This window comes from Phyllobates terribilis, unplaced genomic scaffold, assembly GCF_046119375.1.
Source record: "Phyllobates terribilis strain yellow unplaced genomic scaffold, ASM4611937v1 Scaffold_1__5_contigs__length_1240528914, whole genome shotgun sequence".
Classification (NCBI taxonomy): domain Eukaryota; kingdom Metazoa; phylum Chordata; class Amphibia; order Anura; family Dendrobatidae; genus Phyllobates; species Phyllobates terribilis.
Genome location: NW_027362761.1, coordinates 720,483,346 through 720,499,594, shown reverse-complemented (window position 1 = coordinate 720,499,594; position 16,249 = coordinate 720,483,346). Strand labels below are relative to the sequence as shown.

Here is a 16,249-nt window from a genome sequence, read left to right as displayed (position 1 = left end):
TCTTCTCGCACAATCCGTGTTGGTTTGGGGGTGATAGGGCGCTGTCCTTATCTTTTTGCAGCCATACAGGTTGCAGAACTCCTGGAAGACCTCCGCTTCGAAGGCTGGACCATGGTCAGTCAACACTTGCTCCGGATACCCGTGTGGACGGCAGAAGTGCTGCTGGAAGGCTCTAGCTGCTGTCTGAGCTGTTAAGTCCTTGACAGGAACCACCACCAGGAACCGGGAGTAGTGGTCTACGATGGTGAGGGCGTAGACGTACCCGGACCTACTTGGAGCCAGCTTCACATGGTCCAGGGCTACCGGTTCTAGTGGCTGCTTGGTGATGATGGACTGCAGGGGAGTCTTCTGGCTGGCACGGTCCTTTCTTCTCAGGTTGCACGGGCCACAGTCTCTGCACCATCTCTCAATGGCCCCTCTCATCCCTACCCAGAAGAACCATTCACGCAACAGGAACTCCAACTTCTTCCATCCAAAGTGCCCTGCTCCGTCGTGGTATGCCTCCAGGACTATAGCCGCGTCTCGTCTCGGGACCACTACCTGCCAGGTCAGCTCATGTGTCCGGGAGTTGACGATTCTCTGGCACAGCTTCCCCTTGTAGAGAAACAGTTTACTCTTCTCCTTCCACAGCTGTTTGGTCTCTTCCGGAGCATCTGGGTCAAGGCGGGCATCAGCCTGTGTCAGCATCTCTTTTACCAGGCGGACTGCTGGGTCACTGTCTTGCATCTCCACCCAGCTGTAGTGGGGTAAGGGATTGAACGTGGCAGAGTGCTTGTCCCTTACACAGTGGGAACACTGGGTAATCCCATAACAGTGGAACGCAGGGAGTTCAATCTCTTCCAGTTCTTCTGGATCTTCCCCTCCGTCCGGCAAGTTCGGCATCCTGGAGAGGGCGTCTGCCTTGGCATTTGTGCATCCCGCCCGGTAGTTGATGGTAAACTCATAGTTGGACAGCCGGGCCATCCATCTTTGCTCCAGGGCACCAAGTCTTGCAGTGTCCAGGTGTGTCAACGGGTTGTTGTCCGTGTACACAGTGAACTTGGCAGAGGCAAGGTAATGTTTGAAACGTTCCGTCACTGCTCACACCACTGCCAGGAACTCTAGCTTGAAGGAGCTATAATTCTCAGGGTTTCTCTCTGTGGGCCGTAGTTTTCGGCTGGCGTAAGCAATTACCCGCTCTCTGCCCTGCTGGATCTGGGATAGTACGGCTCGCAGCCCCACGTTACTGGCGTCTGTGTGGAGGATGAAAGGCTGGCCGTAATCAGGATAAGCCAGGATCTCATCCCCCGTGAGAGCCATCTTCAGCTGGCGGAAAGACTCCTCTTCCAGCTTGTCCCACCTGAAGGGCGGCTTCTGATTCTTGGTCTTTGACTGACCTAACAGGAGGTCTTGCATAGGGGCTGCCATTTTGGTGAACCCGGAGATGAATCTTCGGTAGTAGCCTACCAACCTGAGGAACTGCCGCACTTCCTTTATGCTGGAGGGTCTTGGCCAGTCCTTAATCACTGTGATCTTATCAGGGTCTGGAGCTACTCCGTCAGCACTCACCACGTGTCCCAGGTACTGTACCTTTGGTTTCAGTAGATGACACTTGGAGGGTTTCACCTTTAGGCCGTAGCCTGCCAGGGCGTCGAACACCTCTGTCAGGTGTTTCAGATGGTCCTCATATGTTTTGGAATACACGATGACATCGTCCAGGTATAGCAGGACCGTCTCGAAATTCCTGTGCCCCAGGCAGCACTCCATCAACCGCTGGAAGGTTCAGGGTGCGTTACAGAGCCCGAACGGCATACAGTTGAATTCGCTGAGACCCATCGGGGTGGTGAACGCGGTCTTCTCCTTGTCTGCCTCTGCTACAGGAACCTGCCAGTACCCGCTAGTAAGATCCAAAATGGAGAAGAAGTTAGCAGACTTTAATGCAGCTAAAGATTCCTCTATCCTAGGTAACGGGTACGCATCTTTGTGTGTGATACGGTTGACCTTTCTGTAACCTACACACATTCTCATGGTGCCATCTTTCTTTTTCACAAGAACTAGTGGACCTGCCCAGGGGCTACAGCTGTCCCTGATTACCCCAGCCTCCTTCATTTCTCGCAACATTCCCTTGGCATTCTGATAGTGTGCAGGGGGTACAGGTCGGTATCTTTCCTTTATGGGTGGATGGTCTCCCGTGGGGATGTGGTGTTCTACCCACTTTACTTGCCCAAAGTCTAGCGGGTGTTTGCTAAAGACTCTTTCGTACTCCCGAACCACCCGGTAGACTCCCTGTTTTTGGTGTGAGGGAGTGGAGTCGGTGCCCACATTCAACTTCTGACACCAGTCCTCCATTTGTTTCTTGGAGCCGTTACCCTCCTCTGGTTGAGATGGAGGCAAGGGTTCCACGGCCTTTACAGAGTTTTGGTTAACGGTGAACAATTTAGCTAGAGTGGCATACCGGTGCAAGTATACTTCTTTTTCCCCAATGTTTAGGATGCGGACGGGTACCCTCCCATGGCGTACATCGACCACCCCCCGCGCTGTCAAAATGGTGGGCCTACTGTCTGAGTAGACGGGTTCTACCATGGTTTGGTAGTCCCTTCCTCTTAACCCGATTGCAGTCCGGCACCAGATCATCATCTCACTTTTTGGGGGCATGGCGATAGGGAACGGGTCACTCATCCTAACACTACCAATCTCACCACCAGACAGTTCTACCTGTTGCCTTTTCATCAGGGCTCTGATCTCTTTTTGTAGGACATGCTGCTGGCTGGAGCTGGCGTTCACCGCAACCTGCTGTAATATGACAATTATCTCTGCAAGACAATTTTCAATAACATTAGTACCCAAGGTTATCTTAGGGTGGCTTTCATGACGGTTAATGTCCACAATAATCAGTCCTTGCGCTGGCAGTTCAACTTTACCAATTTTGATGGTCACCACCTTGAATCCCACCTGCGGTATGGGCTGACCATTTCTGGCGATGATGCTCAAATCGCTATCTGGGTAGCGGGTAATATATGAGTCATTCCAGTACCGCTTTAAAAAGCACATAGGGGATGGTGGTTACCTATAACCCGGTGTCCAGTAGTGCACTCATAGGAATGCCATCCAGCACCACAGGCAAGACCAGTCGTCCCCCTACGTACTTATCACGCCAGCTCGATGGGCCTGATGGTCTTATGCCTGAGGGTTGGGCCCGTTTAAATGACAGTACCTTGCCATATGTCCTGGTTGGTTGCAGCGGCGGCAGATGGGTTGTCCGTCCTGGTCGTAGCGGTCGCTGGGCCTTCCTCTGGAAGATGGGATCCTCCTGTGTCGGCGCCAAGGGACGTCCTCCGGACTGGAAGCCAGCTGGATCATTCCTGGAGGGGACACCTGTAAAGACTGCACAGTTCTGGTTAGCGCGGCAATGCCTTTGGTCAGCTCTTGGACCTGATGGTGCAGGTCTGCAGTCGGGGCTTTGTCCAAAGCCTGTGCATCAGCTCCCACAGGCTCTGCAGACAAGGGCGCCGCCTCCTGGTGATAGGTGATAGCGGGGCGCCTGTGGGTTACAGCGCCACCTGGTGCCGATTCTCGGAGCACCCGGATGGCTCTGTCTTTAAACTGCGCAAAGTCCAAATCAGGGTTCTGCAAGGCCAAACACGCAACTGGGTTCGGTGGGCGCTGGACTGTAGACCCTCAATGAACTGTTCAGTCAACAGATTATCCTCATTCCGCACGCTGTCAGGGTCTGCCTGCTTAATGGCTTTCAGGGCCTCCTGCAAATTCAAAGCATAGTCCCATATATTGTCTTGTGCCCGCTGTTTACATCCATAAAATCTTAGCTTGATCTCTGCTGAGGTGCGGGTATCAAAAGTGTCCTTTAGACGGGCCAGTATTTCCTTTACAGTTCCCTTTTTCCTGGCTGACCAGGACTTCACTTCTCTTTGGGCTGCTCCGACTAACTGGCCGATCAGGATGCTCACTTTTTGTTCCTCGGACAGGGGGTATACTTTAAATAGGCTATACAGTCTTTCTTTAAAGTCGCTCAGGGTATGCGACTCCCCTGAGTACTGGGGTAACCATGCCGCTCCGGGGATATACAGCATCGTGAACGGCATCACTGCGGCAGCAGCCGCGCTGGCGGTGGGAGCTCCCTCCATTCCTGGTGTCTTCCTCCCCCCCAGTTAACCGTGGCCTACCTTCCGTTGCTTCTCCTCCGTAGGCCGCGGCTCCGCAGGCGATCGTCGGGGTCGAGGACCTTGCGTCGCGCGCTGGTGTCGTCGGTGTCCGCTGGGCTCCTTCCAGGACCTTGTGCAGCGTCAGTACATAAGGCGGGGCTTCAGCTCTCGCGCGCTTTTGGCGTCCACGCCCCTCTTCTTCCCGCGTCCCAAAAATGGCGCCCAATGGCGGGAAAACGGCTGCGGATGGCGGGAAAACGGCTGCGGATGGCTGGAAACTTCACCACGGTAAGTATCACAGTCTTTCTTCAGGCACGCAGTACCCGGTGGTTGCGGGCATGAAATCCTGCCGACTACGCCAAAGTTGACGCGCCCCCTGGGCCGTGTGTGGGTGAGTACCCGGAGCCGGGTCTCTGTGTAATGCTATGGGTTGTAGTCTCCGTGGCGGCGACCCGGTCCCGTGGCTCAGGGTGGTTAAACCAGTGGCGGATCTGTTTATTTGGTTTTTAATGTTTAAATGTCCGACTACGCCACCCGTGGATTGCGGTCACTGATAACCGCCGCTGCGGGGCAGACCGCTGAGGCTGATGTTGTGTGCGCAGCAGAGGGTAGTATAACACCCCACGGGAGGAGTATAGCCTCAGGGCAGCGAGTGCAGATGGTGAGGGTTGTGGTGCATGGGTGCAGCAGAAATGACTCAGAATCCGTGCAGTGCAGTTCAGGGTCTTTACTGTTGGTAATGAAGAAGGCCCTGCCGGGAGTACTGGCTAACATTAGAGGCCTGGTCAGTCTGTAAGCGAACAAGAGTCCCCCTGGCCAGGTGGAGGTGTAGGCCTTCCCGTCTGACTGCACTCTTCCTGGCTACCCTGCTGTAGTCGTGTAGTAGCCCACGTCACTGAGTGTACCGTGTGGTGCTCACCCGTATGGCTGGTGACTTGGGGCCTTTGGTACCTTCCGCTCCTCGATGGTGGTGCCGGTCCCTTGCGTGTGACTGAGCCTCCGGGCTTTCTATGGCCAGAGGACCTGAAATCCCCTGCCAGGTGGTTTCTGCTGCTGGATGTGGATATCCTCACAGCCTCGGACTCCGGTGTCCGGTTCTCTGCGTCTTCTGCCAGGATGAGCTCTATCAACTCCAATCCCTGGCTCTCTGCTCCTGTGTTGCCTCCAGAGCTCCTTGCTGCTCTGCTCTGTCCCTTCCTCTGGAACAAAAACTAACCCCGCCCCAGATTCAGTTTATAAAGGGCAGGTTCCTCCTCTCCCTGGACTGGGGCAGGAGGCGTTGCACGTAATAATGCTCCTGACCAGGAAAACCCATGCTCACTCTCAGACATGGTATTTCTACCACTGTGGCAACCAGACCCCTGGGGTGACACATCAGCAGATAGCGGATTGACCCATAATTAATCATTGTTAGGTAGAGTAGAGTACAACGTATAACCTGATATCAGAAAATATCTGGAGATTAAATACATTGCAATAAAAACATACGGTTTACAGACAGTCTTGTTACTCCCCCAGAAGAAAGCACACTAACCGAAATGCACGTCGGGGTAGTGGCACCTCTGCAATAAACAAAGGTATATCTATACTCTCCCTTGTTTGGTCCAACATGTAACAGGACTTTGTTTGTAAAGCTTATGTTTTTATTGCAATGTATGTAACCTGCAGATATTTGCTGATACCAAGTTATACATTGCACTACTCTACCTAACAGTTACAAACTACATAATCTTATGCTATACATTGCCATGAGCTTGTCCTGTGCCCTGTGTATGTATTATGCTATACTATTCTTACCTAGTTTAGTTTGCCGTGCCATCTATTGGTGATTTTCTGGACATCATCCCTGTCAATACTATTGTCTACTTTTAATGTTATCATAATGTTGTTCATAACTTGTCTTTGGAGATTTTTTTGTTAACACTTGGAATGTTTTTTTTCCTTTTTAGCTTAATGTAATTTTTCTTGGAATTGCGCTATTTAAAATGTTTCATCATACTGCCATAATGAAACCAGACACTGGTTGCCTTGACAATATCAGGTAAGTTGATCGTTTGTCAGTAATTATTTATGCCTTTTGGGGTGTTTTTTTTAAATTTTATTTTATTATGACTGATTATACAGGTGATTCTCACAAAATTACAATATCATCAAAAAGTTAATTTATTTCAGTTCTTCAATACAAAAAGTGAAACTCATATTATATAGAGTCATTACAAACAGAGTGATCTATTTCAAGTGTTTATTTCTGTTGATGTTGATGATTATGGCTTACAGCCAATGAAAACACAAAAGTCATTATCTCAGTAAATTAGAATAATTAACAAAAAAACACCTGCAAAGGCTTCCTACACGTTTAAAAAGGTCCCTTAGTCTGTTTCAATAGGCTCCACAATCATGAGGAAGACTGCTGACTTGAGAGATGTCCAGAAGGCAGTCATTGACACACTCCACAAGTAGGGTAAGCCACAAAAGGTCATTGCTAAAGTAACTGACTGTTCACAGAGTGCTGTATCCAAGCATATTAATGGAAAGTTGAGTGGAAGGAAAAAGTGTGGTAGAAAAACGAGCACAAGCAACTGGGATAACCGCAGCCTTGAAAAGATTGTTAAGAAAAGGCCATTCAAAAATTTGGGGGAGATTCACAAGGAGTGGACTGCTGCTGGAGTCATTGCTTCAAGAGCCACCACACACAGACGTATCCAGGACATGGGCTACAAGTGTCGTATTCCTTCTGTCAAGCCACTCATGACCAATAGACAACGCCAGAAGTGTCTTACCTGGGCCAAGGAGAAAAAGACCTGGACTGTTGCTCAGTGGTCCAAAGTGTTGTTTTCAGATGAAAGTAAATTTTGCATTTCATTTGGAAATCAAGGTCCCAGAGTCAGGAGGAAGAGTGGAGAGGCACACAATCCAAGCTGCTTGAGGTCTACTGTGAAGTTTCCACAATCAGTGATGGTTTGAGGAGCCATGTCATCTGCTGGTCTAGGTCCACTGTGTTTTATCAAGATGAAAGTCAGTGCAGCCGTCTACCAGGAAATTTTAGAGCACTTCATGCTTCCCTCTGTCGACAAGCTTTTTGGAGATGGAAATTTCATTCTCCAGCAGGGCTTGGCACCTGTCCACACTGCCAAAAGTACCAATACCTGGTTTAAAAGCAACAGTATCACTGTGCATGATTGGCCAGCAAACTCGCCTGACCTTAACCCCATAGAGAATCTATGGGGTTTTGTCAAGAGGAAGATGAGAGACACCAGACTCAACAATGCAGACGAGCTGAAGGCTGCTATCAAAGCAACCTGAGCTTCCATAACACCTCAGCAGTGCCACAGGCTGATCGCCTCCATGCCACGCCGCATTGATGCAGTAATTGATGCAAAAGGAGCCCCGACCAAGTATTGAGTGCATTTACTGAACATACATTTCAGTAGGCCAACATTTCGGATTTTAAAAATATTTTTCAAGCTGTTGTTATAAAGTATTCTAATTTACTGAGATAATGACTTTGTGTTTTCATTGGCTATAAGCCATAATCATCAACATTAACAGAAATAAACACTTGAAATAGATCACTCTGTTTGTAATAATTCTATGTACTATATGAGTTTCAATATTTGTATTGAAGAACTAAAATAAACTAACTTTTTGATGATATTCTAATTTTGTGAGAAGCACCTGTATTGCTTATCTTTAGTACTAAGCTGAGCAACACACTATTATTGTACCTACAGAAGTTTAAATACTTGGATATTGTCAACGAACAACAGGGGGAATCATACAGATCTCCTGGCTGGTACCAATTTGTCAGGGGAACACAGTCAGCCACCCCCAATCATCAGGTCAATTATGCAATTGACTGACAAGTGATGGACGAGGCCACATCTGTATTCACCACTAAGCCAGTTATTGGGGAGCTCACAGTGAGTGTACATATCAGATTCCAACTCATGGAATAGATATATATGTTACACGCATGCCGCTAGGTTCAGATAGGGGCGAGACAGGTTACATGAATTCTTTGGAATCCTGGGGGAACCGTTACTCAGGGCGACCATAGACCATGTACTGCAGCTTCTCTCAGGTGCACAGGGGTATTGACCCTCAGGCACAGACACGTACTGTAGGTTGTTTCACTTGCTGACCAGACACACTTGACAAGAGTCCTCATAAACTGTACAAATGCAAGTTAAGTCTTATGAGCAACAGGCTTCAGTGACAAACAGTAAACAACTTCCCAACAATTCCCCTGGGGCTCTGCTAAAACACTCCCCTTCTCCTGTGACTGTGTTAACCCCTCTAGTTGCTGGATGCTTCAGGAGCACAATACTTCCTGTCTCATGTGCTTGTGTTACTTCTAATAGTTGTTGAATGCTTTTAAAGCAACAGCACTACTTCTGCATGTCACACTCTTCCCTCCTTCTTGAATGTCGTCCTCGACATTCGTCTTAATTGGTAAATCTGGCCAATTCTGAGAAAGTGGTGAAAGCTGGATAGCTTTATATACAAATTGGCATTGACAAATTGGTATAACGTTCATAAACATTGATAACAACCTATTCTTACGACCTTTTTCTTGCATCTCTTCAGCTGGAGCTTTTCGTACATCTTCAACCAGCTCTCTCTATCTATGCTTTAACAGTTCTTTGTTTCTACAAAGTCTTTTAAGCAAAATCAAAGCATGAAAACAAGTCTTTCCAGTAGGCAACATCTTCCATACTGCCTCTCGGTGGTGAATACCACTCAAGTGGGCTTACCTGGTCCGCAGGCAGAGATACCTGTTTCCAGTCGACAATCCTTGGCACTTGACTCGGTTCACCAAGTGTCTCATATATCAGCATCACGGGACTCCTCACTTCTCGAGTCGACATCCTCCTGGTGGGTTGTTCCTCAGATACCATGGGTTCTTCGGTCACAGGAGTTTCTTCTGTCGCACTCATTTCCCGTGCTTCCTCAGATGCTCTTGGAGCTGCCTCTGTAAGTTCCTGTACTTCTCCTGAGTTGCTTGTTTCCACACGGTTCTGGTAATTCCGCTCCTCCTGAGTGTCGATCGGTCTCTTCAGGGGCCGGTGCTCGATCATCAGATCTGAATTGCACTTCATCTGTACTCCTTTTTACGAACTCTGGAGCCTCAGGACTTAGTTTATTCTCCTGAGGATGGTACATCCCTCTCCTTGCCGGTCCGAGAAATACAACGGTGTGTTCTTCTCCATCTGAACTTTCAAGGTCACTATCCACCTCCAGAGCTTCAGTCTGTGGTGGTCCCTTAGTCGATCTCGGGCGATGTTGGTCTACTTCTGGGAAGTCTTGTTGTGGTGGGAGATAATCACAGGGTAGCAGTAAGTTCCGATGGACTATTCTCATTTTCTTGTCTCCCATTTTCAATCGGATTTCATACACTGGGCTGTCATCAGCTTTCCTCCTTACGACCACATACACCTTGTCTTCCCAGTGCAAACAAAGTTTTCCTGGACCACCTTTCTCACGTACGTTCTTGACTAGCACCCGGCTTCCCGATGCCAATTCTGCTCCATAACATTTTTGATCATAGTACTCCTTACTCTTGCTCTGTCCTTGCGTAACAACTTTGGACGCTATTTTGTATGCCTCTGCCATCCGTTCCTTCCATTTTTGAACGTACTCTGGATACGTTCTGTAAGTCTCTGACACCAGAGTATCCAACATGATGTCGATTGGCAGTCTTGGCAATCGTCCATACAATAGGAAAAAGTGTGAGTAACCCATTGCATCGCTCTTTGTACAGTTATAGGCATGTACCACTTTTAAGAGAACTCTTCCAGTCTTTCTTCTCATCAGCTGTTAAAGTGTGCAACATCGACAATAATGTCCATTTAAAACGTTCCACTTGTCCATTACCCTCTGGGTGATAGGGCGTTGTGTGGAATCTCTGAATTCTACTGTACTTTCCTAGCTTGGCAAAGAGCTGGTTCTCAAATTGTTTTCCTTGGTCATGGTGTAACCTCGTAGGGAACCCAAACCTCAAAGCAAAATCATTGAAGATCTTCTCTGCCGCTGTTCGACCTGATTTATTGGTGGTGGCATATGCTTGAGCAAATCGAGTGAAATGGTCCATCACCACCAAGATACGTAGTTTGGATGTTGCCCATAGGTGCCCGGGTTAATGTGTTGGGACGTTTATCTTTCAGACACCCACACTCCCTGGTCACGTATCTCTCAATATCTCTCTTCATGTATGGCCAGAAGAAACGTTCACGGATCAAGTTGGTTGTCCTTTCCACTCTCAGGTGTCCCATGTTTTCATGGAGTTATTTGAAGACCAACCTACGGAATACTCTGTGTAGTACCAACTGCCATTTTTTTTCCTCCTTTACGATACAGGATACCATATTCACTGAGGTAGAGCTTCGTCCATTCTTTAATTAAAACAGATACTGCTGGTGACTTATTGTCTCTCTCTCGTTTACTTGGAAACCGATTTTGCTCCACATAAAGTAGTATTCTACCAATTATCTGATCTTCCCGTTGTGCTCTATGGATTTTCCTTTTTTGGTAGTTGTTGAATAGACCGGGGGTGATCTTGTTCTCTCACTTTTATGGTGGTTTCCACCGTCAACGGACACTACAATGGTATGTCTTCCTCCTGATAACTTGTACTGCTTGGGTAGTGCTCTCATGCTCTCAATTGCTTCCAGACTGACTTCCTCCAAGCATTCTTACATGAACTCATCAGGCTCTGGTGGCATTCGGGACAATCCGTCAGTATCCGCATTGCATTTTCCTGGCCTGTACCTGATGCTGAAATTGAAGTCAGCTAGTTCAGCGACCCATCTCTGACCCGTTGCATTCAGTTAGGTCAAAGGGTTGTTGTCAGTGTATACCTCAAACTTTTTGCTGTAGTAGAGATAATCTCTAAATCATTCACAGATAGCCCATTTCAGTGCCAGGAACTCCAATTTTCCGGAATGTAGATGGTAATTCTTCTCGGCATGTCAATGTTCTAGAACCGTAACCGATGACTCTCAATTTTCCATCTTGATGCTGATACAGGGCAGCTCCCAGTCCAACTTGAGAAGCGTCACAATGAAGAACAAATGGTAAATTGAAATCGGGATATCCCAAGATGGGTGGTTTTACCAGGTAGTCTACTAGTTCTTCCAATACCTCCTGGTGATCTGCTGTCCAGAGAATGGGCTGTTGGAACGAAACAGCGTTGTTTCTTTTAAGCCTAGTTCTACCCACGTTCTTCTTTTTCTCCGTGGGTGTTGTCATCTCTGTCGTCCCCCCCAAGAGGAGGTATAGTGGGGCGGCAATCCTGGAGAAGTTCTGAATGTAAGTATGATAGTAGGAGAGGAATCCTAATACCTGCCTCAACTCCCCGACGGCAGAGAGCCGCTTGTCTTTTAAGGCCAGTACCGGAGCGATTTCTACTGGGTCCATGGTATATCCTTCTCCGGACACAATTTTCCCTAGAAACTTGCCTTTTGAACAGTTCACACTTCTTTGGGGTCAACTTAACTCCATGTTGTTGATACCATTGTAATACGGTCCTCACGTGTTCAACATGCTCTCGGAAACTTTTGCTGTGTACCACATTGTCATCAAAGTACGGCTGGCAGATGTCGTCTGTAGAATCTGTATAAATGGATGTGTATGGGCAGAGTTTGGTAAAAGCCTGGTTCAAACTTGGTGACATCATACAAGTAAGTGTAAATTAATCCAACCACACAAGGCAAACACAACAAGATGCATCCCCCATAGTCTAATAATCAATGATATCCAATGAAATACAGTCATGTCAAGGTAGGTGGAGCTACATGGTCAGCGGCTAGAATGACTAAAGATACTGCCCTAAGACGTGGCCTTTGGAAAGGCATTGCAAACATGCTAATTGCTGGCCCTAATAGGTGCACATCGCATTGACACACAGGGGACAGACATATCTCGAAGGCACGGCAAGAAAGGCAGTCCGGTCATAAGCCCAAGTTGCCTTCCACGTTGACCACGTGAGCGTGAATCGGGTCACATGACTGGAGCTCCGACCATGGAGATACTTATATTGAAAATTTGCTTACAACTTTACAAAAAGGCAAAATATGCAGATAACCCCTTCCAAACATAAGACGAAAAGTTCATCTTACTCGTAAAGGTACAGAATGTCTTGCTGGTAAACGGTCAACATGTCTAAAGACACAGTGATTGGGTAAAGATGACAGCTAACTAACTTCATCATGGTAAAGATGGTGGACATTTTCCCTCATCGCACCCCCTCATGCATTGGCGATCACCAGCAATTAGCCTGTCAATTCTGAACAGCCAATCACAACACATTTACATTTCAATGTCATATCCATGTGCCAGACTGCAGTTTTTCATGATAATGATTTTTCCTTTCTGCCCCTAATTACACCCTACCCAATTCCTCCATGTGAGTCCTGCTACCTTTGCGAAGTGACTAGTAACCCAAGTTAATGACCAGCACTTGTGCTCAATTTTTCGTTTAAAGTGTTTATGTCCTTTTTTATCCTGTGGCTGTTGAACACTGATCAGTGACACTCATCACCGATCAGCATCCATGCTAAATTTTTGGCCTGGACTTTTATTTTTTTCAGTTTTGAGGGTACTGATTGCTGACGTACATCACTGTTTGGCATCCAATTTTAGTTTTTATCAAAGCCTTTTTTTTACATTTTGTGTCATTTTTTTGTAATAATTTTGTTCTTTAGGCTATGTGCCCACGATGCAGAAATGCTGCATATTTTTTTCCACTTCTCCCTGGCAGGAAAAATGCATGCGTTTTTTACATGTGTTTTTCCCGCCAGGTAGAAGCGTTTGTCAATCGTTTTTGCACGCATTTCTGCATGCGGGTTATCAAGCGCTTTCCAAACAATTTTAGCATCACTTGGAAAAGTGCTTGACAACTTGTTCACACTATATAAATCCATGCAACCGGCATGGATTTATAGTAGTGTGACCAAGTTAGTTAAAAAAAAAAGAATAAGAATGGTAAAAAATAAAAAAAAAAGATTATACTCACCTTCCAATGTCCTCCCGGTGTTTTCTCCACTGTGTCCGGTGTCTTGGGCGGCTCGCGGTGGTGTGAAGAACCTGCGATGACGTCATTGAGTCATGTGACAGGTCACATGACTCAATGACGTCATGGCAGGTCCTTCACCACACCGCGACCCATACAGCAGTCCAGACGGAGGGGAGAAAACACCGGGAGGGCATCAGAAGGTGAGTATAATCTTTATTTTTTATTTTAAATTCTTTTTTTAACAGCTTCTATGGTACCCAGGTCTGGATGAGAGTCTCCTCTCCTCCAGACCTGGGTACCAGCCGCACATTGAACCGTGTGATATCCGCATGTACAGATGTAGTCATGCGAATGTCACGCAGTCCAATGCAAGTCAATGGCGGCGATTACGCTGCGTGTCCGCAAAATTAATGGACATGTTGCGTATTTTTCCGCAATGATGATCCGCAGCGGAAATTTCCGCAGCATGTGCACAGGCCATGCGGATTATCATTGGGGACCATGGTGCACGTATTACCAAGCGTTTTTTAAGAGTTTTCGCTGCGGAAATTCTGGGGCAAAAATGCTTGAAAAATGCATAGTGGGCACGCAGTCTTATACCACTACTGTGTGTGCAAGCTGAGGGCACTATGTTCTGATCAGTATTGCACATCACTGATCAGAGTTCATATTAAAATTTTGTCAAATAGTGTGAAAAATTTTAAAAAAGCCAACATATAAATATGATTTAGATAGGATATATACAGTTATATGAAAAAGTTTTGGCACCCCTATTAATCTTAAGCTTAATGTTTTATAAAAATTGGTGCTTTTGCAACAGCTATTTCAGTTTGATATATGTAATAACTGTTGGACACAGTAATGTTTCTGCCTTGAAATGAGGTTTATTGTACTAACAGAAAATGTGCAATCTGCATTCAAACAAAATTTGACAGGTGCATAAGTATGGGCACCCTTATCATTTTCTTGATTTAAATACTCCTACCTACTTTTTACTGACTTACTAAAGCACTTTTTTTGGTTTTGTAACCTCATTGAGCTTTGAACTTCAGAGCCAGGTGTATGCAATCATGAGAAAAGCTACTTAAAGTGGCCACTTGCAAGTTGTTCTCCTGTTTGAATCTCCTCTGAAGAGTGGCATCATGGGCTCCTCAAAACAACTGTCAAATGATCTGAAAACAAAGATTATTCAACATAGTTGTTCAGGGGAAGGATACAAAAAGCTGTCTCAGAGATTTAACCTGTCAGTTTCCACTGTGAGGAACATAGTAAGGAAATGGAAGAACACAGGGACAGTTCTTGTTAAGGCCAGAAGTGGCAGGCCAAGAAAAACATCAGAAAGGCAGAGAAGAAGAATGGTGAGATCAGTCAAGGACAATCCTCAGACCACCTCCAGAGAGCTGCAGCATCAACTTGCTGCAGATGGTGTCACTGTGCATCGGTCAACAATACAACGCACTTTGCACAAGGAGAAGCTGTATGGGAGAGTGATGCGAAAGAAGCCGTTTCTGCAAGCACGCCACAAACAGAGTCGGCTGAGGTATGCAAAAGCACATTTGAAGAAGCCAATTTCTTTTTGGAAGAAGGTCCTGTGGACTGATGAAACCAAGATTGAGTTGTTTGGTGATACAAAAAGGCGTTATGCATGGCGGGAAAAAAACACAGCATTCCAAGAAAAACACTTGCTACCCACAGTAAAATTTGGTGGAGGTTCCATCATGCTTTGGGGCTGTGTGGCCAATGCCGGCACTGGGAATCTTGTTAAAGTTGAGGGACGCATGGATTCCACTCAGTATCAGTAGATTCTTGACAATAATGTTCAAGAATCAGTGATAAAGTTGAAGTTACGCAGGGGATGGATCTTTCAGCAAGACAATGATCCAAAACACCGCTCCAAATCTACTCAGGCATTCATGCAGAGGAACAATTACAATGCTCTGGAATGGCCATCCCAGTCCCCAGACCTGAATATCATTGAACATCTGTGGGATCATTTGAAGAGGGCTGTCCATGCTCGGCGACCATCAAACTTAACTGAACTGGAATTGTTTTGTAAAGAGGAATGATCAAAAATACCTTCATCCAGGATCCAGGAACTCATTAAAAGCTACAGGAAGCGACTAGAGGCTGTTATTTTTGCAAAAGGAGGATCTACTAAATATTAATGTCACTTTTCTTGTGAGGTGCCCATACTTATGCACCTGTCAAATTTTGTTTGAATGCAGATTGCACATTTTCTGTTAGTACAATAAACCTCATTTCAAGGCAGAAACATTACTGTGTCCAACAGTTATTACATATATCAAACTGAAATAGCTGTTGCAAAAACACCAATTTTTATAAAACAATAAGCTTAAGATTAATAGGGGTGCCCAAACTTTTTCATATAACTGTATAGGTACAGCATAATTTGTAGTAAAAATTTACTGTAGTGATTACCGTATTTTTCGGACTATAAGACGCACCGGACCAGAAGACGCATCTAGGTTTTAGAGGAGGAAAATACAAAAAAAAATTTAAGCAAAAAATGTGTCACAATGCACTGTTAAGGGGGAGCTTGTCTGCTGCTGACACTGGAATAGGGGTAATGTCCCCCAATTCTGATAATATCCCCCATCCTGGTAGATATGCCCCCCCCCTTCCGATTATATGTGGCTCCCATCCCCATCCTGGTATGCATGGCACCCCTCCATCCTGATATGCATGGCACCCCGCATCCTTATCCTGGTATGCATGGCACCCCTCATCCTTATCCTAGTATGCATGGCACCCCTCATCCCTATCCTGGTATGCATGACACCCCTCATCCCTATCCTGGTATGCATGGCACCCCTCATCCCTATCCTGGTATGCATGGCACCCCTCATCCTTATCCTAGTATGCATGGCACCCCTCATCCTTATGCTGGTATGCATGGCACCCCTCATTCTTATCCTGGTATGCATGGCACCCCTCAACCCTATCCTGGTATGCATGGCACCCCTCATCTCTATCCTGGTATGCATGGCACCCCTCATCCCTATCCTGGTATTCATGGTACCCCTCATCCCTATCCTGGTATGCATGGCACCCCTCATCCTTACCCTGGTATGTATGG

The 16,249-nt window shown here is 46.6% G+C and overlaps 1 protein-coding gene across 13 annotated transcripts in view; it reads left to right on the top strand.

Moving 5' to 3' along the window:
• The window catches only part of ADGRL3 (adhesion G protein-coupled receptor L3), a 1,088,292-nt gene that overhangs the window by 752,658 nt on the left and 319,385 nt on the right, over positions 1 to 16,249 (top strand). For all 13 annotated transcript variants that reach the window (XM_073686326.1, XM_073686314.1, XM_073686318.1 and 10 more), the window contains one exon: positions 6,089 to 6,180. In XM_073686326.1, coding sequence (XP_073542427.1) covers positions 6,089 to 6,180 — 92 coding nt within the window. The remainder of the gene's footprint in view (positions 1 to 6,088; positions 6,181 to 16,249) is intronic.